General features: G+C 38.4%; 1 protein-coding gene across 2 annotated transcripts in view; it reads right to left on the minus strand.

The window, feature by feature from the left end:
- Positions 1–26908, minus strand: part of PMPCB (peptidase, mitochondrial processing subunit beta) — a 31941-nt gene extending 5033 nt beyond the window's left edge. The window contains exons 1-10 of one of the 2 annotated variants that reach the window (XM_072653146.1): positions 26770–26866; positions 26216–26346; positions 18059–18199; positions 17544–17630; positions 15801–15930; positions 11677–11875; positions 11145–11224; positions 8247–8359; positions 6464–6607; positions 1434–1594 (exon numbers count right to left, since the gene is read on the minus strand). In XM_072653146.1, the coding sequence (XP_072509247.1) occupies positions 1434–1594; positions 6464–6607; positions 8247–8359; positions 11145–11224; positions 11677–11875; positions 15801–15930; positions 17544–17555 (839 nt within the window). In that variant the 5' untranslated portion in view covers positions 17556–17630; positions 18059–18199; positions 26216–26346; positions 26770–26866. Of the gene's footprint in view, positions 1–1433; positions 1595–6463; positions 6608–8246; positions 8360–11144; positions 11225–11676; positions 11876–15800; positions 15931–17543; positions 17631–18058; positions 18200–26215; positions 26347–26769 lie in introns of both variants that reach the window. The other variant, XM_072653145.1, reaches the window with a different exon arrangement.
- Between the last annotated feature and the right edge of the window lie 423 nt (positions 26909–27331).

Raw genomic sequence — 27331 nt, forward strand, 5'->3', positions numbered from 1 at the left:
ATTCTGATATTATTCAAGTAAAAAAAAGGAGTAGAATAAGCAAACTATTAAAACAATGAGCTTGACTTCAATGCTTGGCTAAATTCTAAACTACATCACTAAAGGGAAAGTTAGTAAACACGTATAAAAGGAAGAAATGATCACAAAGTGCCAGTATGACTTTTAAAAGAACACGTCATGCCATACTAACCTTATGACTGACAGGTCATAAGGCTGATCTTACTGACTAGAGAATAGATGAATAAATATCACTCACTAATTGTTTTATTGACACATTTTGTTTTTACATCATTTTCATTTTTTAATATATTCCTTCTGCCCTCCCTTCCCCCAAAAGTCATACCTTATACCAAACAATAAAAGATAAAGAAAAAAAACCTCTTCAGGAAAACTAACCAAAATAAGTCTAAGAGTTTAGGTTATGCTCCACAGCTACCACTGCCCACTTCTTCAAAGATTACCTCAATTTTTAACAAAGCCTCTCTCTCCTGTTATCTTTGTGGACAAGGTGAAAAGATGGGAACTAGACCATGGCAGAATGAGGTATATTCAGAACAAGCTGAAAATAGTAGTAAAAATAATTGCTATTTGTTGTCGATTTAAAAGGATGCATCTACTGGACTATTCCATGGAACAGTCTTTGGCCCTGGGCTATTCAATGCTTGTCATTTACTTGACTAAAGGCATCAATGGTATGCTTGTTTGCAGATGACACGAATTTAGGAGGGGTGTTAACATGTTGGATGCACATCTTTAAGGTGTAGAATAGTACTTCAAAGATACGATTCACAAGAGAATAAAAATTTTTGTGATCTGGAATGTCTGAGGGATAGATGAGATAGATACTTTAAAAGGTGGAGGAGAGGGCTTTTGAGAGGTAATGTGCCTCCTATGCCATATACTTTCCCCATTCCAAATATCACTAGCAAATCAAGCGTGGAAATATTTTTTAACATACTTAGATCACCGTTTCTCAAAGGCATTCTTTAGAAACTTCAGGGTCTCTTTATAGGCTAATGCTGCAATGTTTAGAAACACTTTAAAGGGGTTTGAGAGAACCCAATAAGTAACAAATGACATTTTAGTGTAGAGGTGCAGGGAGAAAAATCTGGAGGTGAAGGAAAAATGAAACAAAAATAGTTCACCTATCGCTAATCAAATGCCTATCCCCCCAGATCTAACTAGTCCAGACTTAGCAAGATAAGATTGCATAAATTGCTTTTTAAATTATCTGAAAATTGGTTCATTTTAAAGGAAAATTAAGTGTTGCCTAGAGAAACAAAAGGCAATCCTTAAAATCTGGCTTAGATCTTCCCACCAAATCTAGTTATTTATTCAACTATTAGCAATGTAGTAAATTAAAAACTTTAAACCTAACTGATAAGCCCCAACAAGATTTAATTAAACTCACTGAACTGATATTATTTTCTCACCATTCTCTTTGAACAAAGTGTATCATGTCTGCCACAGTAGCTGGCTCACAAACCATATAGAGTCCCCACAGTCCTGTATCTGTGTAGGAAGTGTTGAAGGACTGGAAGCTATGACAGAGGTTCCCATGACAGGCAATCTGGGCAAGCTTGCTAGACAAATTCTGTAGGAAGAAATAATATTAGAATTACTGAAAAGCACAAAGAGTTTTGTTAGCATAAAAATAAAAACATTTTCTCTTGACCCTACCTCCGTCCTTTAACCCTCACATCTCTCCTTTAGTGCCAAACTTCTAGAAAGAATAATCTGTGTCCTTTGCCTTCACTTCTTCACAAACTACAGCACTCACTCCTAAACTCTTTGAAATTATCTGGCTTCCATTTACTGAAACTATTCTCTCAAAGGTCATCTGTGACTCCTTTTATCATAAAATTCAATAATGTTGACAACTTATTCCTGAAATTCTCTCCTTTCTTTTCCATGATATCACACTCTCCTGGTTCTCCTCCTACCTCTCCAATTGCTCTTCCTTCTTCTGGATGATAAATTTAATTAAATTAGCCAATGGGGTTTATCTCTTTTAATGTTTTTTTTCACAAAACCAGTTTCCAGTTTTATTTACTAGTTCAATGTTTTCTTACTTTCAATTTTATTAACCCCTTTGATTTTCATTATTTCCAATTTGGTGTTTAATTGGAGATTTTCAGTTTGTTCTTTTTCTAAATTTTTTTAGTTGCACGCTCAATTCATTGATCTCTTTCTCTATTTTACTGATGTAAGCAATCAGAGATATAAAATTTCCCTCTAAGTACCACTTTGGCTATAAGCTTTGGTATGTTGTCTTAATGTTGTGATTTTCTTTACTGAAATTATTGAATCTTTGATTTTTTTTTTTTTTTTGAGGGGTGGAAGGCAAGGCAATTGGGGTTAAGTGACTTGCCCAAAGTCACACAGCTAGTGTCAAGGGTGGGATTTGAATTCAGGTCCTCCTGACTCAATAGGGCGGATGCTCTATTCACTGCTCCACCTAGCTGCCCCTCTATAATTTGTTCTTTGACCCACTTCTTTTTTAGGATTAGATTATTAAATTTCCAAATAATTTTTAATTTTTAATCTATCTTTCCATTGCCCATCATTGGGTGTACCTTTTATTGCATTATGATCTGAAAAGGATGCAGTTACCATTTCTGCTTTTTGCATTTGGTTGTAAGGTTTTTAATGCCCTAATACATGGTCAATTTTTGTGTAGGTGCCAAGTGCTTCTGAGAATAAGGCATATTCCTTTCTATTTCCGTTCAATTTTCTTCAGAGATCTATCTTATCTAAATTTTCCAGAATTTTATTTACTCCCTAAAACCTTTCTTTTGTTTGTTTATTTATTTTTTGGTTAGATTTATCTAGTTCTGAGAGGGGAAAGCTGAGGTTTTCCACTAGTTTAGTTTTATTATCTATTCCCTCCTGTAACTCACTCAACTTTTCATTCAAAAATTTAGATGCTATACCATTTGAAGCATATATGCTTAGTACTGCTATACCTCATTATCTATGGTAACTTTCAGCAAGATGCTGTTTCCTTCTTTATCTCTTTCAATTAGATCTACTTTTGCTTTTGCTTTGTCTAGGATCATGACTGCCACCCTTGCTTTCTTTGCTTCAGCTGAAATATAATAGATTCTGCTCCAGGCCCTTACCTGTTTCAAAAATTTCTTGTAAATAACATACAGGATTCTATTTTTTAATCCACTCTGCTATCCATTTCTGCTTCATGGATTGGTTCATCCCATTCATAGTTACGATTATTGTGTGTTTCCCTCCATCCTGCTTTTTGTGTAATTTATCCTCTTTCCTTTTCCCCGATCCCTCCTCACATGTGTTTTGCTTCTGACCAGTCTCCCTTCAATCTGCCCTCTCTTCTATCATTTCTACCCCTCCCTCCCCTTTCTCTTAACCTTCTCCCCTGTACTCACCTGTAGGGTAAGGTGGATTTTTATTCCCAAATGAATATGTATGTTATTCCCTCTCTGAACAAATTCCAATGACAGTAATGTTCAGGTTTTGCTCACCATGCAATCTTTCCCTCCAATGTAAAAGCTCTTTTGTACTTCTTTCACGTGTAAGATAATTTACCCCATTCTACTGCTCCCTTACTCCATCTCCCAACATATGTTCTTTGATCCTTAAATAGGAAGGGACTTTGCTCTCCCAGGACCACTCACTGCTTAGTTTTATTTTTTTGCATATCACAGTCAACTCACACTTGTGTCCTATGTCTATGTACATTCCTTCTAACTGTTCTGATAATGACAAAGTTCTTAGGATTTACAAGTATCATTTTCCCACATGGAATGTAAATGGTTTAACCTTATTGTATCCCTTTCAATTTTTTTTCCTGTTTACATTTTTATGTTTTTCTTGAGTTTTCTATTTGAAATCAAATTTGCTTTTCACCTCTGATCTTTTCATCAGGAATGGCCTGAAAGTCCTCTGTTTCATTAAATGTCCATTTTTCCCTCAAAGGGTTATAACTCAATTTTGCTCAGTAGGTGATTCTTGGTTGTAATCTCAGCCCCTTTGCCCTCTAGAATATGATATCTCAAGCCCTCAGATCCTTTTATGTAGAAGCTGCTAAATCTTAAATGTTATCCTGACTGTGGTTTTATATTTGTTTCTTTCTGACTGCAAAATTTCCTCCTGAGAGCTCTGGAATTTGACTATAATATTCCTGGAGTTTTTATTGGGACCTCTTTTCAGGAGGTGATTGGTAGATTCTTTCAACTTCTATTTTACCCTCTGATTCTAAGGTATCACAGCAGTTTTCTCTCATAATTTCTTGTAAAGATTTCTATGATCTTTTTTTTTTTTGATCATGGCTTTCAGATAGTCCAATAATTCTTAAAGTTATCTTTCCCTGATTTATTTTCCAGGTCAGTTATTTTTCCAGTTAGATATTTCATATTTTCTTCTAATTTCTCATCCTTTAGATTTTATTTTATTATTTTTTTTATATTTCATGGAGTCATTTGCTTCCATTTGCCCACTTTGAACTATTAAGGCGTCATTTTCTTCGGTGAAATTTTGTACCTCTTTTTAAAAATTGGACAGTTCAGCTTCTCAAGGAGTCATTTTCTTCAGTGAATTTTTGTATCTCCTTTTTTGCATTTGGCCATTTCTCCTTTTTAAGAAGGTCTTCTCTTTAGTGGAGTTTTGTGCATCTTCTGTCATTGAGTCTATTTGGTTTTTTAAGGTGTTATTTTTTCAGTATTTTTTGTGACTCCTTTACCAAAGTGTTGACTCTTTATCATGATTTTCCTTGCATCACTTGTTTCTTTTCCCAATTTTTTATCTACCTCTTATTATTTGATTTTTGGAATCCTTTTTGAGCTCTTCTAGGGCCTGAGACCAATTCACATTCTTTGAGGCTTTGCATGTAGTTGCTTTGATTTCATTGCATTCTTCTGAGTTTGTGTGTTGATGTCCCCTGTCACCATAGTAACTTTCTACAATCAGGTTTTTTTTTGTTTCTGTTTGCTCATTAGTTGGGTTCTGTTCCCAGGGTGGAGGGGGCACTGCCCCAAGCTTCAGGTTTTTCATGCTGTTGTGTTCAGAGCTAGTTCGAGAGGTAGGTAGGTGTGTAGGGGTGTATGTGTGTGTGTGTGTGTGTGTGTGTGTATGTGTGTGTGTGTGTGTGTGTGTGTGTTCTCCAAGGTGGTATCAACTAAGGAGAGGTATAGTCACTGCTTTCTTGCTCTGTGCTCTGATCTGTGAGCAACCACAAGCACTCTTTTCTGACTTGGAACTGTAAGCAGTGACTTAGAACTGTAACCAGTGTCCCTGTTCCTGTAGGCTGGCTCCTCCTTGCCCTGTGACTATGCCCTGTGACTGTTTATGGGCCATGCAACAGAGTCCTGCTCCTAGTACCAACAAAGAGTTCCCTGTAATCTCCTCCTGACCAACTGTTGGAGGACTGAGAACTCTCGAAGCCATTGTAGCCATCAATTCAGTCACTCCCAAGGCTTACTGCATGTGGCCTGAGACAAACCTTTACTGCCAACTTTCTAAGTTGTCTTGAAAGTTGGAAAATTGCTTCACCCTGTCCGTTTGCTGCTTCTGCCACTCCAGAATTCATTTTGAGGTATTATTTTAACGTTTTCAGGATGGGAATTTGGGAGAACTCAGGCCAGTCCCTACCTTTACTCTGCCATCTTGGCTCTACCTCCTCTCAATCATACTTTTAAACCAAATAATATGTTATAGTACAAGAAAATTTAGATTCTAATACATGATCATGTCTTGTGAAACAAAATATTTGATAGACAAGGTTCCATAGTAGAGAGAATGACAGCACTGGAGTCATTAAATCCTGGTTTTAACTCTTGCTTCTGACACATACAACTATTCAATGACAGGGAAGATATTTACCTTCTCAAGAATCTCTGGGCAATTCTCTAAGACTATAAATTATAGACAAATTGCCAATATTTATTGTTTGAGGAAATTTCCATATCGGGAGTCCCTTAAACTACAGGATCTAGAGATCTGGACAAAAACCACATATGTCCTTCTACTTTTGTCAGGAACAAAGAATCGCTATCTTTGAAACTCCCATTCCTCAAACAAGCTTTAAATGTATATTCCAAAGCAGAAGTTGTAATGTAAGCCCCTTGAGGCAAGAATTGCTTCCTTCTTGTCTTTATATATGCTTAATCCCTAATGTTTTGTACAGAGTAGGTGCTTAAGAAATGTTTGTTAAATTCAACTGATACTTACTGTTTTGCACTATTAGTTATTACCTTTCCTTTGCAGAAAGTGCTTTCTACTGGGCTGAAAACATCAGTTCCAGACTCTTAAATCACAATTGCCTTAGAAGTACAGAAGTAAATAAAAGAACAAATTTTCACAGGACTAACTTTTTAAATGCCAAAATTCATAATACCTATTCTATCACACAAAGAAGTAAAGGATTGACCCTTGGAAGAATAGTCTTTTAAATCAATCTTATTTAAAATTGAAAATTACCTTTAGGATCACTCACCATTCCTCCTCCAAAAGAGCGATCCCAGTTCCCAATTAGAGTATTTGCAACCATGAGAGAGATTGTGTCTGGGTGAGACCAACCAACTGCTTCAACAGCAAGTGCAATGTGTGCCAAAGGCATCTTGTCATCCCTCACACGAATCTAGTCAATATTTAGATAAGAAAAAAGAACTCTAGCTAAGAGCATGTACAAGTTCAAATATGGGAAAAGTTTTATAACAAGCTTTTAAAGCTTCAAAAGTTCCATGGTTTCAGCAGCTATGTGTCTTCCCAGGCCAGGCAGAGCTCGCTCAGGGCAGGAGTTCCAAGCTCTGACCCTAGGGCATGTGCTTTTCACCAGGGAACAGTTAAAGCTGAAAGGGAGATTAGAGATGGCACATTCCCCCTTTCTCTTTTTTAATATGGAGTTCTTCTGACACTGCAGCCCTTGCCCCTCCCTTTTCCTTTTCTCTCCCCTACATTTTATGGATTATTTCATAGTCACTGTGTTAGAAAAAGTGCTTATTTTAAGAATTAATGTTTGTTATAAAGAATTATACACAGAAAAATGCATTTTCAGCAATCTCTAGCAAAATATTATAGTTTTTAGTGGTCACAGGAACCTAACACTTCCATTTCCTATAAGCTCAATGTATCAATATACACATTTTTTTACTTTTGAAGCATTTTCTAAGAATGCTACCTCTGTGAAAGTTCAGGATTATGTGTGTATATACACAGACATGCATGCATACATACATGTGTGTATGCATATGTGTGTGTGTATGTTTACATGCACACATATCCCAGTATCACCTCACACTCACCTGTGCCTATTTTTAGTTATAAAATGATTGCAAAGCTTGGAAAAGTATGTTAATCTTCATGCAACCTGACTAAAGATGCTTAAAACTGACAGAGAAAAATGATTCACCTCTCCACCAAGATCCCCAAGTGAACCCAGTTCCCACCACTGCCATCAAAAGTGGAGACTGGAAGGACATCTTTTACCTGCTTGCTACTGCTATAAGTACAAACCAAAGGCAAAGCTCTGGGGTAAAGAGAGCTCAGCTGCTGGCAAACCTAATGTATAAGTGAATTGCAATATAGGAGAAGACTTTAAAAATCTCAGATGGTCAACTAACACTCTAGAAAACATAAAATAGTTCTGAGCAAAGAGCAAAGAAAACGTTTTGTTATAAATGGTTTCACACACTGATACTACAACAAAAAGCAAAAAGAAGCTCAGTATAACTGACTGCCCTCTCTATCTGACCGTTCTCTTGTCTTTCCAGATTTCATTACCATGGCTGATCTGCAATGTCACCCTGGCACATCCCTCTTCTATGCTGGCCCCAATCTCCCATTGGCGAGTTCCTCCCAGGACTTCCATTTTTGGGCAAGGCCCAAGCCAGCTAACTTTCATTCCTCAACTTGTGCTGTGCTTCTGACTTTCCAGACTTTAACACCATGCCATCAGACAACCACACTGGGTACCTTCACACTGCTCCTCCCTACTCCACATCCCTATTCCCATTAAACTAAGCTCCTTGAGGACAGGAACCATCTTTTTGTTTATTTTTGTATTCTTAACACTTAGCACAGTGCCTGGCACACAGTAAGCATTTAATAAATGTGTCTTGCTGATTTGGGACTTAAGTCCCCATCTATCATTCCTAATAATGAAAACTTATGTAGCTCTATCTAACTAGCTAGTTAGCTAGCTATATTTTGCACATATATCAATGGATCTTATAAGGAAATCAATGCAAAATTCTAGTTTAGGTGGTTTGTGAAGTTACCTCACTTCCTGTAAATTTGCAGGCAGGCAAAGCTGGTATTTCTCCTTCATGTGCTGATAAAGAATTACCAAAATGAAACTTTGCTAAGTCAAGCAGTTCATCATGAGATACGCCTAAAATGAAAAAAAAACTCTTTACATGTAGATAGCTTAAGTCATAAAACTAAATGCTAAAATTTTTTGCTCTACCATAAATTCTGCACAGAATAAATTTCAAAGGCATCTAAGCTAAAATAGAAATTATATTTAATTTTTTAAATTTAATTTTCATACAACCATTCAGAAATACCTACTAGGTAATGTAGCTCTGCATACAATTGTTTTTAAAACTGTAACCTGAAATATTACAAGAACAGTCATTCTACATATTAAATCACAGAGAAATGAAGCGTAGCTGTGGAATAAGACGTTCAGGATGAGCCTAAGAGCTGTGTGCATTTATATAGTTTTCAACAGATAAAGACATTTACACCAAGACTAGCCCTCTTAACTCCGTGTGCTAGACTCCCCCTTCACTGCTTACTTGCCTCAGTCTGAAAACACAGAAAGTCTATTAAGTTACAGTGACACAGGAAAGGTTATCACCAGAAAGCTGACTATTTGGTGCTAAACTTTTTGGCCAGAGTAACTCGTAAAACCATCTATCCACACTGACATAAAACATGGGCCTTGATCTCTCTCCTGAACTTTGATTTCACATTACCAGCTGCCTGACAGACTCTGCCACTGTCCCACGGGCATCTCAAATTCAACATTGCCAAGGATCATCTCTCCCTCTAAATAAATAGCTCCTTAACAATATTTCATCCCTATCAAGGGTAAAAACAACCCACTAGTCACCCAGGTATGTCACTTCTTTGTCACCCTTGACTATTTCCTTTCCCTCACCTACTATTAAGTAATCAGTAGGCAATTCTTATAGATTCTACCTCCATCCCCCTTTCTTCATTCATATATAACCACCCCCTAGTTCAGGCCCTCATCTCCACTCATTTGGACCATTTTAATAACGCCCTCCCCCCAACTGATTTCTTATTTCTAGTCTATCCCCTTTCCAATACATCCTTCTCGGTGATTTCACTGGGAAGGGGACTCAGTTCAATGCAACAGCCTATTATATGCCAGGCTACAAAGGAAACAAAGACAAAAACAAAATAACTCCTGCTAGTGAGTAAAGATTTATCATGTGCCAAGATCTGCACTAAGCTCAGGGGAGACAAATATGGAAAAGAGAGTCCTTTTCCTCAAGGAGTTTACAGTCTAATAGGGGAAGATAAAATGCAAAAAGAAGCTGAAAGGGGAGTTGGAAAAGGAAGGTACCCAGATAAGTGCCAAAGTTGTCCTCCTTGGGTACAGTTCTGAACATATCATTCTCTTGCTCAAAATAATTGACTTTCCACTTATTTTAAAATAAAATGCAGATTCTTTAATCTGGCATTAAAGCTTTTCACAATCTAACTTGAATCTTTCCAGCTCCTCCCCTCTTTAATATTACTCTTTCTGAACTCTGTCTTTCAACAAGACTGGACTATATCAGCTGCTCCCTGGAGTTCCTGCCCCTGTCCCTAAACCAGAAATGCATACCTGCCTGTCAGAATTCTTGTCTTCCTTCAAGGTTCAGGTTAAGTACTAACTCTTCAGGGAAGATGTCCCTGACACTTCCAGTTACTAGTGCTCTTTCTCTCTTCAAATTACCTTGTATTTATTTTTTTATTTCTGTGCACCTCATATGCTCCAGAACCTCCACTGAAGGAGGGCATTCAGGCCAGCCATCTCTTCATTTCCCACCTGGATATTCCTTTAGACTTCTCTATTATTTCCCCTCCCTGGATACCTTCCATTCCCACCCCGCTTTCCACTTTCCTTTTGTGTGTTGTCTTCCTCCATCAGATGGTAAACTCCTTGAGGGCAGGGTCTGCCTGTCTTTTCATGTTTATATTCCCAGAGCTTAGCACAGTGCCTGGCACATAGAAGACACTTAAGAAATGTTTACTGTCAGGGGTTATTTTGTTTTTGTCTTTATATTTTTTGTAGCCTGACACAGTGCCTTGCATGTAGCAGGCTACTGAACTGAACTGAGTCTCCCTCCCAATGAAATCACCTATCTTTTGAAGTATATGCAAGGTTACATAATGAGCATCAGGAAGACAAAGATGAACTGAGACATACTTTTAACCCTCAAGAAAATGATAATCTAGAATAAAAGGAAAACTGGAAAAACTGCAAAAGGAAAAACAAAGTTAACTCAAAATAGGTGGGAGAAAACAATGTAACAGGGAGGCTTTTGCTCTACCAGAGATTCAATGTTTTCTGTCCCTATACTAACAAACAAACGGCACCAAACTTTGGGGAGTTTTATTGTCATGTCTGAGCATTCAGTTGCCTGCTAATTCCAATGGAAACTTCAAGTACTTTCTACCCACCTACTCCCATGATACATTGACCAGCTCCACATTTTACTGACAGTAAGCTTAGTAAAAAACACAGTGTTCATTCAAAAGAAGTCAAAAGATGATGCTCAAAAAATATTTGTTAGAGAAATAAACTTAAAAAGTCTCCAGAGAGTAAACTACCTTCCAAGCAAAAATGTATAGCATTATTTCTTTGGTTCTTAACTTTACTACCTGGAAACAGTTAATAATTTGTTCTATAACTGTTCTGTAACTATAACTGAAGCTTAAGATACAAAAAAAGTTAGCCTCTTTCAAAATGAATGAAATATGTACATTTCCCCTTCCCTCTGTTAGGCTTTTATAGAATTAATAACTTAGCTATTAAATGAGGAGCTAAATGGGGGCACCTCCTAACCAGTTTAAATTAATATAAGAAGCCATGGGAAACAGCCCTAATGAAATGGACATAAAAACATAACAAATACTTTACATTTTTGATCACCTACCTCCAGCAGCAGCAAGCACAATCCTTGGACCCTTATAATGGGTTGTTATGTATTCCACTAAGTCTTTACGGTTTATAGATCTGAAAATGGAAAAAGAAAGGCGGTTAAATGGGAAAATAGAATACCCTTGACTTTCACTAGGCCCCTGAAGGTGTCCTATAATAACATGTACCACATAATATGTGGAAGAAAGCATCTCTACTGTCAGAATTCATACTAAAGAAAAAGACAGGTATCTGTATCTCTCATCTAGATCCATGAGCAGCACTGACTCAAAGTGAAGTCTTACTTAATAAATGATTTTTCCAAATTTTAAGGATTTGTAACCTTAAGTGCCAATTCAACAAACGTTTATTAGGGAGTCATGTGGAATTAAATGCAGCAAACTATTAAACCATGAAATCTAGAATGTCTAAAGTTCACAATCTCAAGCATGGCAAGAACAAGACTCTCTTATGGCAGGCAATGACTGATGATTTACCAAATTATTTCATATCATCACAAAATCTTGAGCAGTATAGAATATACTCACTTTATATTTTCTGTTGGCCCTAAAATCGTCCGTCCAAGGGCAGTATTTTGATAGGCTGTAGCATGAAGATAATCAAAAACAACTTCTTGTAAATTGGTTTCAACTTCCTGCATCTCTCGGAGGATAACTCCACGTTCTCGTTCAATCTCAGCTTCTCCCAATGTACTATTTTGTATTATATCAGCAAGAATTTCTACAGCTATTAAAAAAAAACAAGGAAAAATTCAAGAATTGCAATTTTTAGGTTAATAGAGCAAAGTCTAGTTTTTTGAGAGATGCCCTATGGATAAGGAAGACCTGGATTCAAATTTTGTCTCTAAAATATAGTAGCTATGTGATGCTGGGCAAGTTACTTAACCTTAGTCTCCTAAGTCACTCTGTAAGACCATAAGTTGGATGCTAAAATACTCTGGTAGAATGAGACTCCTCCATGGAGTTTTCTATATTAATGAAATAAGTCTGGTATGAAAAAAAGGTTGTCATCAAAGCTACCTGGTGCTAAGCAAAAAAAAGAAATAGATGAGTAGAATATAATACCCAAGGCACCTAATAAAACGAAAAAAAAAAAAAAGGATTATTGTTTATGGAAATAAAAAATGGGGAAAGGATTCATTATTTAAAAACAGTTTTTATTTTTTTCTGGACTTATGGCTTCAATGGAGTAGAAAAAGGTCAGTTGAGAACTTCCTCTATCAATGCAGACCAATAATTAATAGCTTTTGAAATTTAATCTTACAACTATCCAAGAATAGGCTCAGGAAATACTGGCTAAGTTGAAATTCATATGAAAAGACTGTGATTTTAGTTGACTACACATTCAGCATAAATTAATAATGAGAAAAAAAAAAAGCTAATTCGGTCTCAAATGACCAAATATAATACACAGAATTAGGGAAGTAGAGGTCTCATTCTGTCTTGGTCATAATACATAAGGCATGCTGTGTTAGTTTGGGTACGACATTTTAGAAGGAACCTTTGGCAACAAGGCATACAAAAGTGAGAGACTACTGTGGGGATGAGATTCCAAACTGCATGACATGGAAAATAATTTGAAAAAGTTGAATATATATACACTAACAATCACATAAGGAATGTATGACATAAGGGTGCTAAAAATTCTAAGAGTTGGGGGCAGAGCCAAGATGGCAGAGTAGAAGCAAGGACATGCTTGAGCTCTCCCCCAAAACCCCTTAAAAAATGACTCTAAACAAATTCTAGAGCAGCAGAAGCCACAAAATGACAGATTAAAGCAAATTTCTAGCCCAAGACAAAATTTGGAAGGTTGACAGGAAGGATCTATCGCACTGTGCTGGCAGCAGAGCACAGGTCAGCACCGACCATGCCACGCAAATGGAGCTAAAGTACACTTTAGGGGACTGAATCACTGGTGGCTGTTGCTGTTTCCAGATTTCTCAATCCACAAACACCAAAGACAGTTTTGAAGGTGAGTGGCAAGGGTCTCTCACTTGCTGTGTGAGGGTAGTGTGGTCCAGCCCCAGTCCCAGCCCAAGGGTGGCAGCAGCCACTGCTGAAGCAGCAGCTGCTACTGGAGCCCTCCACTTAACAAAGAGCTCAAAAGTCAAGTAATTAGCTGGGAAAATGAGCAAATGGAAAAAAAACAGACTACAGATTCTTACCTTCTCTGTGAAAAGGTATTTTCTTACATCATTGGTGATGAGAAAGGTCAAAACATACAATCAGAAGAAGACAACAAAGTCAAAGCTCCTGCCCCCAAAGCCTCCAAGAAAAATATGAATTGGTCTTAGGCCATGGAAGAACTCAAAAAGAATTTTGAAAATCAAGTAAGAGAAGTAGAGGAAAAATTGGGCAGAGAAATGAGAGTGAAGCAAGAAAATCATGAAAAATAAGTCAACAGCTTGCTGAAGAAGACCCAAAAAAATGCTGAAGAAAATAACACCTTTAAAATTAGACTAACCCCGACTACATAGCACGACTATAGTGAAAATGTACTCAATAGGAAAGTATATGTAGAACCTATACAGAACTGTATGCAGTCGTGGGGAGGGAGGGGGGTAGTGGGGGGTAGGTGTGGAGGGGATAAAATCTCAATTGTATGGCAGTGATCGTTAAACATTAAAAAATAATTTAAAAAAAATTAAAAAATAAATAAAAAAATAAAAAAATAAAATAAAATTAGACTAACCTAAATGGCAAGAGGTCCAAAAAGCCAATGAAGAGAAGAATGCCTTAAAAAGCAGAATGGGCCAAATGGAAAAAAAAAAAAGGTCCAAAAGCTCACTGAAGAAAATAATTCCATAAAAATTAAAATGGAGCAAATGGGAAGCTAATGACTTTCTGAGAAATTAAGTCACCTCTTAAAAGAGATACCAAAAGGAAAGCTCCTAGCAATATTTTAGTCAAATCCCAGAGTTCTCAGGTTAAGGAGAAAATATTACAAGTAGCCAGAAAAAAACAATTCAAGTACTGTGGAAACACAATTAGCTTAACACAAGATTTAGCAGCTTCTACACTAAGGGACTGGAGGGCTTAGAATATAATATTCCAAAGGTCAAAGGAGACAGGATTAAAACCAAGAATCACCTACCCAGCAAAACAGTATAATCCTTCAGGGGAAAAAATGGAACTTCAATGAAATAGAAGGCTTCCAAGCATTCTTGTTGAAAAGACCAGAGCTGAATAGAAAATCTGATTTTCAAATACAAGAATCAAGAGAAGCATGAAAAGGCAAACAGGAAAGAGAAACCATAAGGGACTTATTAAAGTTGAATTGTTTATATTCCTACATGGAAAGATGATATTTATAACTCATGAGAACCTTCTCAGTAATAGGGTAGTTGGAGGGAATATACACATATTCATACACATATACATGTAGATGCATGTTTATGTGTATATGTATGTGAATATACATGTATGTATGTGTATATATAAAAAAATAAATTAAGGGTTGAGAGGAATGTAATGGAAGAAAGAGAAAGGAGAGATATAATGTAGTAAATCATCTCACACAAAAGAGGCAAAAAAGAGCTTTTAAAATGGAAGGGAAGAGGGAGAAGGTGAGAGGGAATATGAGCCTTACTTTCATCAGATTTGGCTTCAGGAGAGAAAAACAAACACAATTGAGTATGGAAGTTTATCTTACCCTACAGGAAAGTGGGCAGAGGGGATAACAAAAGGAGCAGATTGGGGGAAGGGGTAATCAGAAGCAAACACTTTGGTAGGACAGGTTAAAGGAGAGAATAAATGGAGGGCAGGACAAGATAGAGGGAAATATAGTTAGTCTTTCACAACATGACTGCTATGGAAGTATTTTACATGACCACACATGTATACTCTATATCCAATTGTTTGCCTCCTGAATGAGGGTGGATGGGGAGGGGGGAAGGGAGGGAATGTGGAACTCAAAGCTTAAAAAAATGAATGTTAAAAATTATTTTTACATGCAACTAGGAAATAAGATATATAGGAAATGGGGTATAGAAATCTATCTTGCCCTATAAGAAAATAGAAGGGAAGGGGACTGGAAAGGAAGGGGGTAGGGAGTGATAGAAAGGAGAGCAGATTGGAGGAGAGAATACACACTACCCTGGATAGGGAGAGGGAAGAGATGGGGAGAAAATTTGAAATTCAAAATTTTGTGGAAGTGAATGTTGAAAACTGAACAGAATACATGTTGTCCTGAAGTAGGGAGAGGAAGGAGATGGGGAGAAAATCTGAAATTCAAAATTTTGTGGAAGTGAATGTTGAAAACTAAAAATAAATAAATTTAATTAACAAAAACAAAAATTCTAAGAGTTGTCTTAAAGAATAGGGACAAGATTTATTATGCTAAGATGGAAGAACTAGAACCAATGGTAGAAATTATAAGGAGGTAGATTTCAGAGCTGTCAGTTGTCTTGTAAGATAGTGAATTCTTCATAATTGGAGGTATTCATGCAGATGACTATCAGGAATGTTGTAAAGCATTCATCCATTCAAAAGGGGGGTTTGCACTAGAAGATTACTAATACCTTTTCCAACTCAACTATTCTATTCTTCTAAAGCTCTCATGAGAAAAATGGAAAGCAATACGAACTCCAAAAGAAATATAATACCCTTCAAGAAATATTTTCATAATTTTGTAAATACAAAAAAATAAATACCTCTTGGCAAATCTTTTGAAAAGGCCTTGGCATAATATACTGTTTGCTCTCTGGATGTGTAGGCATTGAGGTGAGCACCCATGTTCTCAATCTCAAGCTCCAGATCTAACTGAGATCTTTTTTTGGTGCCCTGAAACAAAATGGGGAGAGGAGCGGATGAAGCAGAGAGTTGGTTAAGTCTACCTATAATCCCCAATTTAGCAAAAACATCAATTTTTTAAAAATTTTATTTTCAGCTTTAATTCACTCCCTCCTTCCTTCCACTGCCCCAACCATTGAGAAGGCAAAAATAACAAACAAAATTACAAATATTTGTAGTTATGCAAAACAAATTCCCACATCAGCCAAATCCAAGATAAAAAAATAGGCTTCAATCTAACCTGCACTCTGAGTTTTACCGTAAGTCCTTTGGAACTGTGGTTAGTCACTGTGTTGATCAGGGCTACTAAGTCTTTCAAAGTGATTATCCTTACAAAGTATTGTTATTACTGTGAAAACTGTTTTCTTGGTTCTGCTGACTTCACTTTCTATCAGTTTATACACTTCTTTCCAGGTTTGTCTGAAACCATTTCCTTCATCATTTCTTACAGCATAATAGTATTCCATAACAGTCATATACTATAATTTGTTCAGCCATTCCCCAACTAACAGGTACCCCTCAGTTTCCAAATCTTTGCCACCACAAAAAGAACTGCTACAAATATTTCTGTACATATATATCCTTTTCCTCTTTCTTTTATATCTTTAAGGCAAAGGTCAAGTAGCAGAATGTACAGTTTAACAGCTTTTTGGAAAAAATTCCAAATTGCTTTCCAAAATGATTGGACCAGTTCACAATTGCATGAATAGTGCATTATCATACTTGTTTTCCCACAGCCCCTCCAGCATTTATCATTTCCCATTTTTGTCAACTTAGCTATTTGATGTTGTGAGGTGGTATCTCAAAGAATAACAATTATTTTTAAGTGTCTACTGTGTTCAGCAGACTTGCACCTAGGCTCCATGTAAGGTACAAAGTTAATATAAAACAGGTTTCCTGCCTTATGGAAATTTAAGTGAGGAAGGCAAAATGACATACAACTACTAAAAATAAATCATACACAGTGGGCACATAAGAGAGTTGCTCTAAACATCACATATGAGGACTAGAAAGTATATGAGCAGAGGTTAATTTCAAGTAAACTGTCTTGACTACTTAATGGGAAAAGCACACTGGGCTTTAGAGCAACTAGGTGGTGCAATAGATAAAAGGGCTGGGCTTGGAGTCAGGAAGACATGATCTTGAATCCTGTCTCAGATACTTACTAGCTATGTAACTCCAAGCAAGTCACTTAACCTCTGCCTCAGCTTCTTCAACTAATAATGGTGACCATAATATCACCTACCTCCAGGGTTATTGTGAAAATTAATGAGACATTTGCAAAACGCTCAGCATACTGCCTGACATATAGCAAATACTTAATAAATCCATTCTTTATTCTTTTCTTTCCTTCTTTCCCAAGAGGCACCCATTCATATTTCCTTAGATCACAAAAAACTTTTTTTTTAAACTTTAAATTCAAGCATCAACAATGTCTTGAGGGGTGCCACTGAAGACTACAAAAGACAAAGGAAGGTAGTACCGTAGAAATGTGCTCCACCACAGATAAATAATCAGGATTACAGTTTAATGAATGATTTAGTATTTACCATCTTCTAAAGAAAATATATTTTAAAAAAAACAACCAAAAACTGACAACTTGCCTTAAAAGCCATATGTTCCAAAAAGTGAGCTGTCCCATTATTCTTCTCATTTTCATATCGACTTCCAGCATCAATCCAAAGTCCAACCTTATTAAAATACAAAAAAAAAAACCAACCCCAAAATAACAAAACACCATCCATTTTGATTTGTGACCTCCTCCCTCTTCTTGAAATATCTCATCCAACATTAATATAAAGCCATGTATTCACTGTAGTGAATTAATAGTTCATTTATAGTAATGAACAGGATTCAAATTTGGGGTCATCAAGGCTGTTACAAGATAATACAAAATTATACTTGCTACCCTGACAAAAATGGTAATACCTTATAAGAGCTAAAGGAGTTACTAGAAAGGGTAACCTCTCATACTCTAAGCACACAGCCACCTTTGGAAATCAAGGACATAGCTGCTAGAAATCTATCAAGGACCTAAGTCCTGAAGAGGAGATTTACAGTCAATAGCTGTCCTCGCCAAATGAATGCTCATCCAAAAAAAGTTGCCTGTGTTACCTACAGTGCATGTTGAGAGGCCAGAGTCTTCAGAGGCCACCCTGAGTCCATTTTCCAAAGTTGTTACTCTTGTCTCAGGAACATTTAAAACTACTTGAGCAGCTGCTTGTGTGCTTCTTAATCTGTTCACTCCAAAATTTATGGGCTGGAAAAAAAATTACAACAAATATTATACTCTAACATTGTTAAGGAGTCTTTTTCTATAGCCAACTTTCAGTACAAAAATATGAGATGTCTGTATGCCTTAGAAATTTTTATATCCCTTAGGATTTTCCCTTCCCTGGAATAGCGTAGTGAAAAGAATTCCAGCTTTAGAGTAAAGAAACCTGAACATAAATCCCAGTTCTGACACTGGCTGTGTAACTATATACAAGTTATTTAAGGAAAACGAAGCCCAGTTTCCTCACCTATAAGTGGGGATAATACTAGCACTAACAATACATCAAAGGGTTGCCAAAGAAGAAAATGACTGTAAATCTTAAAGTACTAAGTGAATGTGAGTTAATGGTGCAGAAGCAGTTCAAAATGGCGGATCTGTGTTAAGGAACCGTTCATAAAGTCTCTTTGAAAATACTTGATAAGACTCTCCTGATCAATGTATCAGTATCAATTAGGCTCCCTCTTTGATAATCCATGTGGAAATTCTTGCTTTCCCTCCAACACTTCCAGTCTCATTTCCCTAGTCCCCCACTAGTAAAACAATAGTAAGTTCGGATTAGTAAACTAGAGTTTACTATTGGAATCCCAATTTTTCCAAGTTTTCATTTAGTATAATGCAATGAAAGAGCCTAGACTTGGAATTAGAAGACATAAAAATTGAATTCATCAATCAATCAATAATCATTTATTAAACATGTACTAAGTGGGTGCCAGTGCTAAGGCAATATGCTAACAGCTGGGGTTACAAAAAGAGGCAAAAGATTGTCCCTACTGTCAAGGAATTCACAATCTAACGAGGGAGAAAACAAATAAATATGTATATCAAGCTATATACAGGATAAATAAGAAATATATAAATAAAAGAAGGCACTAGAATTAATAAGGGTTAGGAAAAACTTCCTGTAGTATATGGGGTTTTAGATGGGACTTAAAGAAAGCCAAGAAGCTGATGAGGGACAACCTAGAGAAAATGCCCAGAGCCAAGACATGGAGTGGCTTGTTTAAGGAACAGCAAAGAGGCCAATGTCATTGGATTAAAGAGTACATGGTAGGAGAGTAAGTGTAAAAAGACTGGAAAATTAGGAGGGGGCTAGGTTATGAAGGACTTTGAATATTAAACTGAGTGTTTTGTATTTGATCCTGGTGGCCATAGGAAGAGGCCATAGTGGCATGAATTTGTGTTTTAGGAAAATCATTATGGTGGCTGAATGAAGAATGGCCTGGAATGGGGAGATCCATCAGCAGGCTATTGCCTGGCAGGGAGATCCATCAGCAGGCTATTGCCAAAGTCTAAGTATGAGGTGATACACCAGGATGGTGGAAGGATAGAAAGAAAAGCATGTATTTGAGAGCAGTTGCCAAGGTGCAAAAATCAGTAAGCCCCTTGGCAACAGGTTGGACGTGAGGAGCTGATTTTGTGTTTATCCTTCATTCTTGAAGAAGACCATGACATCAAGTTGATGACATGACTTGCAGCTGACTTTGATTTGAGAGAGGAAGGGAGGGCTGTGCAAGGTCACCAACCTCACTTTCTTCTCCTGAGACATCTGAATCCAGCGGCCTGATATTCATTAGGATGACTGGAGACGGCCCAGGAGGCAATGTGAGACCCTGACCCTTTCAGGCTAAGGTCTTATCACATTCTCACTTTGAGTGAGATACACCCATTCAATGAATAGGCTTTTTAAGTTACTCAAGGGATGGCCCCTTTAATCCAAAAAAAAAAAAAAAATCAAACTGGGAGGGGAAGACCCTCAGGGTTCCTGGGTAAAAGAAAAACAATTACTATTTAGTTATTACATTCACTCTGTCCTAGGTGGGTTGGAACTTGTCCAGTCTGTGAGCTCCAGAGTGAACTGGGTTTAAGGCTTGATCTTTGAGCAAGAAATGTAGCCAGTAAACCCAAAGGAAAAAAAGTAGCTTTTGGACATGAGTGTATCTTCCCCTGGGCAGAACACTAGGGAGGGGAGGGGAAGGAGAAGGGAGGGGGGAAGGAGTTGCTACTCCTCAGAGGTTGTGTTGTACTTTGTTCTAGAAGAGGATCATGACATCAAGATGATGACATGACTTGCGGTTGACTTTGATTTGAGTGAAGGAGGGCTATGCAAGGTCACCAACCTCACTTTCTTCTTCTGGGCCATCTGGATCCAGCGGCCTGATATTCATCAGGACAACTGATAGTGAGGAGTTGAAGACAGCAACTAGGTTTCAAGCCTGAGGGACTAGGATAGGGGTGGGGAACCTGTGGCCTTCTAGATCCTTGGGTGTCACCTTTTGACTAAGCCCAAGTTACACAGAACAAGTCCTTTTATTAAGGGGACTTGTTTTGTGAAGTTTCGATCCACATGTGGCCTTGAGGCCACAGGTTCCCCAACCCTGGACTAGGAGGAGAGGGATACCCTCTACAATATTATGGAAGGTAGAAGCAAGGAAGGGTTTAGGAGAAAAGAAAAGGTAATGAATTCCATTTTGGAAATGTTGAGTTTAAAATGTCTACTAATATCTAGCTGGAGATGTCTGAAAGGCAGTTGGAGATGATAGATAGGAGGTTAACAAAAACTGGTTGAATCTTCTGACTCTTGCCAGTTAATTTTTTTTTAATTACATTGCGTAAATCTCAGTTGCACGTGAGTATTTGTACTACCTGCTCCGCAATGTTGTTGTAAAGATCAAACAAGATTACGTATTCAAAGTACTTTGTACTCATAAAGTCCTATATAAATATCAGACATTAAAATTACAATCTAAAATTATTATACAACTACAAATATAAAGACAAGAGACAAAGAACCAGATGTCTGGAGCTCAGCCATAAAAAAGAGACAAAATGGGAATAACTGGATTTCAGCCTTCAGACCATTTCTTAGGATTTAGCAGGAATGTGCTAATTGCCAATTAGAGGCAGCAGAGCAAAAATCTTCCAGGGAGATCATAGTAAGTTAAACTTCACTCAGTTAATTCCCTTCTTCCTCCCACCCCCTAATCTGACATTTCTTGCTACAGTAAAGAGAGCTGGAAAACAGGGAGTTAGCCAAAAGGATTAACTAATAAAATTACTTATAGAAACTAGAATCAGTGCTTTCAAGAAAGCATGGAGAATAAAGAAAACTATAAAGTAATCTATCAGGAGTGTGCTGTTTGTGTTTCTACTTGTAGCAAGTAATACCTACGCACAACAAGTAGGTCTCCCTCAGTGAAGACAAAAGAGTAAAAAGTGCAATCTCTTCTCTCCAGTGCAGAGAATTGTCTTGGATCATTGCTTTGCTGAGAAGAGCTAAGACAATTACAGCTGATCACTGCACAATGTTGCTGTTGCCTTGCACTGTGTACATGGTCTCCTGGTGCTGCTCACTTCATTTAGCATCGGATTTTTCTGAAATCCACCAGTTCATCATTTCTTATAGCACAACAGTATTCCATTACATTCAGCCATTCTCCAACTGATGAGCATTCCCTCAATTTCCAACTCTTTGCCACCACAAAGAATTATTTTTACATTATAAATACTTTGTACTATAAATATTTTTGTACATGTAGGTCCTTTTCCCTTTTTTACTGATCTCTTTGGGATACAGACCTAGGAGTGGTATTGCTGGATCAAAGAGCATGCATAGTTTGATTGCTCTTTGGGCATAGTTCCAAATTTCTCTTTAGAATGGTTGGTTCAGTTCACAACTGTACCAACAATGCATTAGTGTCCCAATTTTCCCACATCTTCTCCATGGGTGATTCCTGTTAACACAAATGAACCACTAAGAGAACTAAGGAGCACTGCTAAAGATTATGAAATCCTAGGCAAAAATTTAATGACCTCAGGGACATGTGATGTTTTCATCACTACCGTAGTCAATGAAGGAGTGAACTTAGAAAGTCAGAGTTTAAGACAGTGTCCAAAAATATGTTTTAAGTTTTTTGACCATAGCTTAAAATATAAGTATCATCCACTGAAATAAAATACTGATGGGAGGAAGCATACTTTAAAAGAGCCAGTAACAATATATTTGCCTGAAATCTTGTAAAGCAATAATGAAGAGAGCTTTACAGTAAAAACAGAGAGGAAATTCCCAGGTAATCCAAGCCCAGAACCACAGAAAATAGTATGGCATAGAAAGAAGAATAACCAAGAGAAAAACAATTCCTGAGAGACAGTATTCAAAAAAAGAGCTGCCAATAAAATCTAAGGTCTTAGAGATCTATAAACAAATGGACAAGGTATGGATGAAACAGAGAGAACTTATGATCCTAAAGAAACAATTCTAAAAAAAGAGCCAAATTTGACCTCATTGGTATCATTGAGATTTGACAGAATGGGCCTCATGACTAATCTATGAACTGGTCTTTTTTTAAAAGGAACAGAATAGATCAAAGGAGTGGCAGCATAGAACTATAAATTAAGGAAAACTTATTTGAGGAAAGGCAGGAACGAATGAGAAGAAATATGGTAAACATTTGTGTGAAGGTGAAGAATTATATAAATTTGAGAAACAGACCACAAATCAAGTATGAAATATGATCTTCTAGATGCCAGGATAGAGGAGCTATAAATGCTAAGGTTAATTTAGCAAAACGGAGTTTTAAACTTTTGTATATTGGGGTCAAATGGAAGACCAAAGAAAGGATAGGACAATTATTAAGATGTGACGGTAATGAGAATCCTTACTACTTCTATTTTCTCTTGCAAGAAGAATACTCTATGGATAGGGAAAAATGGAAAAAAAATGGTTAACAAGGAGTTGAAAACCAAAAATAAGTGTAAGTAAAAAAAATAAAAACAAACAAGCAAAAACCCCACTTATCTGCTACCAAGGAGTTAAAGTAAGCAGGCGATGACAGGAACTGAAAAAACTGATAGAAGTGAATGCTGAGTCACTCTGCTGGCAATCTTTGAAAAATTATGGAGAATGAGAGGGATGTTACAAGACTACAGTAAGGGAAATGTCCTGATTTTTGGAAGAGGGAAGAGTTTAAAACTACAGTGGGTGGGAGAGTGACCTTGACTTCTCAAACTCCTAGAAAATATACAGATAAGCATTTATAGAGAAGCAGCCATACCTAAAAGTCAGCATGACCACATCAAGAAAGGTTATGTCAAAATGACATCATTTCCTTCTTCTGACTGAGTAACTAGACTGATAGATGAGGAGAATGCCAAAGAACATATTTAGTAAAGAATTTAGTAAAGATTTTGACAAAGTCTCTTAACAGGGTCATAGATGGAAAGCTGGAAAAAAGCTTACAAGTCATCTAGATCAGTGGTGTCAGACTCAAACAGAAATAGATCCATGCAGGAGCATATTTAATTAAAAACAACAGATTATCATTACTTACTTCTTCTAGGCAGCTAGGTAGTACAGTGGATAGAGCACTGAGCCTGGAGTCAGGGAGACCTGGTTCACATCGAGCTTCAGCACTTACTACTATTGTATGACCCCATACAAGTCATTTTACTTCTGTATGCCTCAGTTTGTTGTTGTGAGGATCAGACAATATTTGTAAATCACTTAGTACAGGGCCTAGCACACACAGCATGTGTTGTATAAATGCTATTCTTGTTGTATTATACTGTATTTTTATTTATTTTGTTAAACACTTCTCAATTACATCTTAATCTGTTTCCTATAGCACAGGTTGGGGATGGGGATTGGCAAGATGAGTTTGAGACCCATGATCTACCCTAACATTAATTTTACATAGGAAAAAAATTAGGCCAAGGCAGAGTGACTCTGCTACTTACTTTAGCAAAATGACTTAAACACTTCAGGTATCAGTCTTCTAATCTATAACATGAGAGTACTGGACTGGCAGCTGAGGTCCCATCCAGGTGTAAATCTATGATACTAAGAATAGTGGGATCAAGATACGAAAAAGAGTAATACCGAGTAGGAAGCAGGAGGTGGAACCGAGAGGAAGACTTATGAGTCAGATACTTTAGTCATGAAAAAATGAGAAGGCTATCAACAGACTCTAGCAATAAGGAGGGCAAAGAACATGGGGCACACATGGACTGCAAGGACCTTTAAAGAGAGAGGGCGGGTAGAAAGAGGGAAGGTGGTAGAGGGATTGGTCTGGAAGTGGGGGAAAGGGAGAGGAAGGACTAGCACTTATTAAGCAACTACTGTGTACCACTGGGCCTGGAGTTTGGCAGGTCTGACTTAAAATTCAGTCTCAGACACTTACTAATTGTATGACCCTGTGCAAGTCATTTAACCTCTGTTTACCTTAATCTACTGGAAAAAGAAACAGCAAACCACTCCAGTATTTTTGCCAAGAAAATCCCTTGGACTGGGACTGTATGGGGTCATGAAGAGTTGAACACAATTGAACAACACAACCAACAACAATATTGTGTACCAGGCAATATGTGAAGTGTTTTTACAAATATTATCTCATTTGATCCTCAAAATAATTCTGGAAGGTAGGTGCTATCATGATTTCTAGTTTACAGTTAAAGAAAGTGAAGGCAAAAATGCTGTGACTTGCCCAGGGTCACACAGCTAGTATCTGAGGATGGATTTGACTCCAGGACCAACTCTCTATTCATTATCCCACCTAGCTGATTCTAGCTGGGAGTGAGGAATATGCTCACTCCCTTCTCTTTGACCCTTAAATAAGGGAGAGTGCAAGAAGTCATTTAACCTGTTTGAGCCTGTTTCTTCATCTGTAGAATGGGGATAATACCATCTCCATCTACCTCACAGAATATTGTAAGAAAATTCATTGTAAAACATAAAGCACTAGGTAAATGGGTTATTATGATTATGATTATTCCTGCACCCAGTTGTGAACTGTCTTCCCATAAGGAGGAAAAAGGAAATCAGGCATCCTCACTGGAAATCACTGTATCCCCAGGTCACCACTTCTGCTTCTGGGACTAGGCCTTGCAACCATCTTCTGGGGAAGCAACTCCTGTGAAGGAGCCAGACATTCTACCAAGTGCCAGCTAACTATCTCATAACAGGCAAATCTGCCTAGTTAAAGCAGTAAGGCTGGGATTGTGTTTGTCCTTTGTTGCCGAAGACCATGCCATCAGAAAAATGATGACATGACTTGCACTTGACTTTGAGTGAGGGAGGGCTGTGCAGGTCACCAGCCTCACTTCTCCTCCAGAGCCATCTGAATCCAGTGAATATTCATCAGGATGACTGGAGATGATCCAGGATGCAATGGGAGGCTTTGAGCCCTTTAGGCTAAGGTCTTTTCAGGTACTCACTTAGGGTGAGGTAACATCTATTCATTGAATAAGCCTGTTTAAGGAAGTAGCCAGGGCATGGCCCCTTTAATGAGGCCAAGAAAAAGAAAGACATCAGGCTGGGAGGGAACTAGCAACAGTTACTACTGATAATCACTCTAAAGTTAGGAGGGTCCAGAAGGGCCCTTAGGCAGGGGCCCATGGGAGTACCAGCTTCAGAGGGCAAGCAAGGCTGGGAAGGAAAGAAAGATGGCAGCAGGTGCCAGGTTAAGTCAAAAGGTCAGAGGTCTGGCTTTCCTTCTCACACCTTACCCTCTCCTTTTCACCCTCCTTTTGTAAGCTGTAACCTTCTTGAGGGCAAGGACTGGCTTTCTTTTTTTGTATCCGTATCCCTACAGCTTAGCACAGTACATGGCACATGGAAAGCACTTCATCAGTTCACTGACTTTTGCTCTGCCCTCCAAGAACTCACACATCTCAGGGGCGAGCCTAGAACCCTGGGGAAGTTATCTCCCTCCTTAGATTGTGAGCTCCAGGGGGGGTAGGGGCTTAGCATGGTGTCTGTTACAACTTAGCCAAAACAAATTCTCCTCCGAACTCAGCCCAGTGATTTGCACACAGAAGGCACTTCATAAATGCCTCCTTCATTCAGGTCCCGGAGAAGTCGTGCAGATGGCACCACTTCGCCGCTTTTAAGGAAAACAATGAATTCAGTTTTTACACAAGCTCGAGAGGACGCCAGCGCAGGCCACCCAGGAGAAGTCCAAATAACTTTTAACCTAAGTTTCCATACAGGAACAAAAGAAGACACACCTATGCCGAGGATGCAGTTAGCGCTTCGGATTCAGGATTTTTACCAGAGTGCAACACTCGCAAGACTCGATCTATCTCGTTCACGCTCGTTCTACAGTGAAAAGACGGAGGGCAAGTCAAGAGGGCCGGGGCTGGAGGAGAAGGAGGGACATTTACTACCGTAACCGAACGTACAGCGCTTAACTTCCCCAGTCCTCCCCTGGCTCCGGCCGAGAAGACCCCCAAAGTCCTTTGGCAGCTCTAGAAGCCCACGCTCCCGCGAGTCCTGCCACACTAACCCTTGTCCTCCAACCCATCCAATGAGGAGCTCGTCAAGGAGCAGGCGCGCCGCAGTGCCCGCCGGGACTTGTAGTCTCCGGGCTCGCGTCAGTTTCAATCAGTCACGCTGGGCCCCCTAGCGGGGCCATCTTCGCCAGCTCAGGCCAAGGCAGCTTCCCGGTGTCCGACTGAGAAAATAGGGCCTGCCGCTCACCTTCCACTTTACCTGACACTGACTCCGTCCCTCCTAGTTTTCGACCCGCACCCAAATGGCCAGGGCGTCACGTGTAACTCACCCTCCGGGACACGAACTTGTTCGACAATCCCCAGAGGCGCCTGGGCCCCGGCAGCAGTAAGGAACGGACACCAGCAAACATCGCCATCTTGACTGGAGATGTGCAGGGGTGGAAAAGGGTTGAAAGGGGCGGGGGAACTTCCGGGGTCTTATGGAAATAGGCTTCCTTGCCAGTGAAACGGGACCTCTACCGCCACCGTGTGGCCACGTTGGAGAATGACACGCCTCCTGTAAAGGGAGGGAGGACTAAATCCATGACGTCATCCATCAGTTTCATAAAATGATCCAGCTTTTTAAAAACTTTTTATAACTATTTCATTAAATTTGTTTTTTTTACCTTGTACTCTGTGTTATGTGCTTAAAACATTTTTAAAAAATATTTATCTCTTTTGATCCTTGCAACAACCCTGGGAGGTAAGATCCTGTTATCGTCCTCCTTCACAGTTGAGGAAACTGAGGCACGCAGAAGTTAAGTGAATCTCCCAGGGTCACACATCTAGGAAGGGTCTGAGGCCAAATCTGAACTCAAGCCTTCCTTACCCCAGGCCACAGCACCACGCCTC

Source organism: Notamacropus eugenii, chromosome 3 (assembly GCF_028372415.1).
Source record: "Notamacropus eugenii isolate mMacEug1 chromosome 3, mMacEug1.pri_v2, whole genome shotgun sequence".
Lineage (NCBI taxonomy): Eukaryota > Metazoa > Chordata > Mammalia > Diprotodontia > Macropodidae > Notamacropus > Notamacropus eugenii.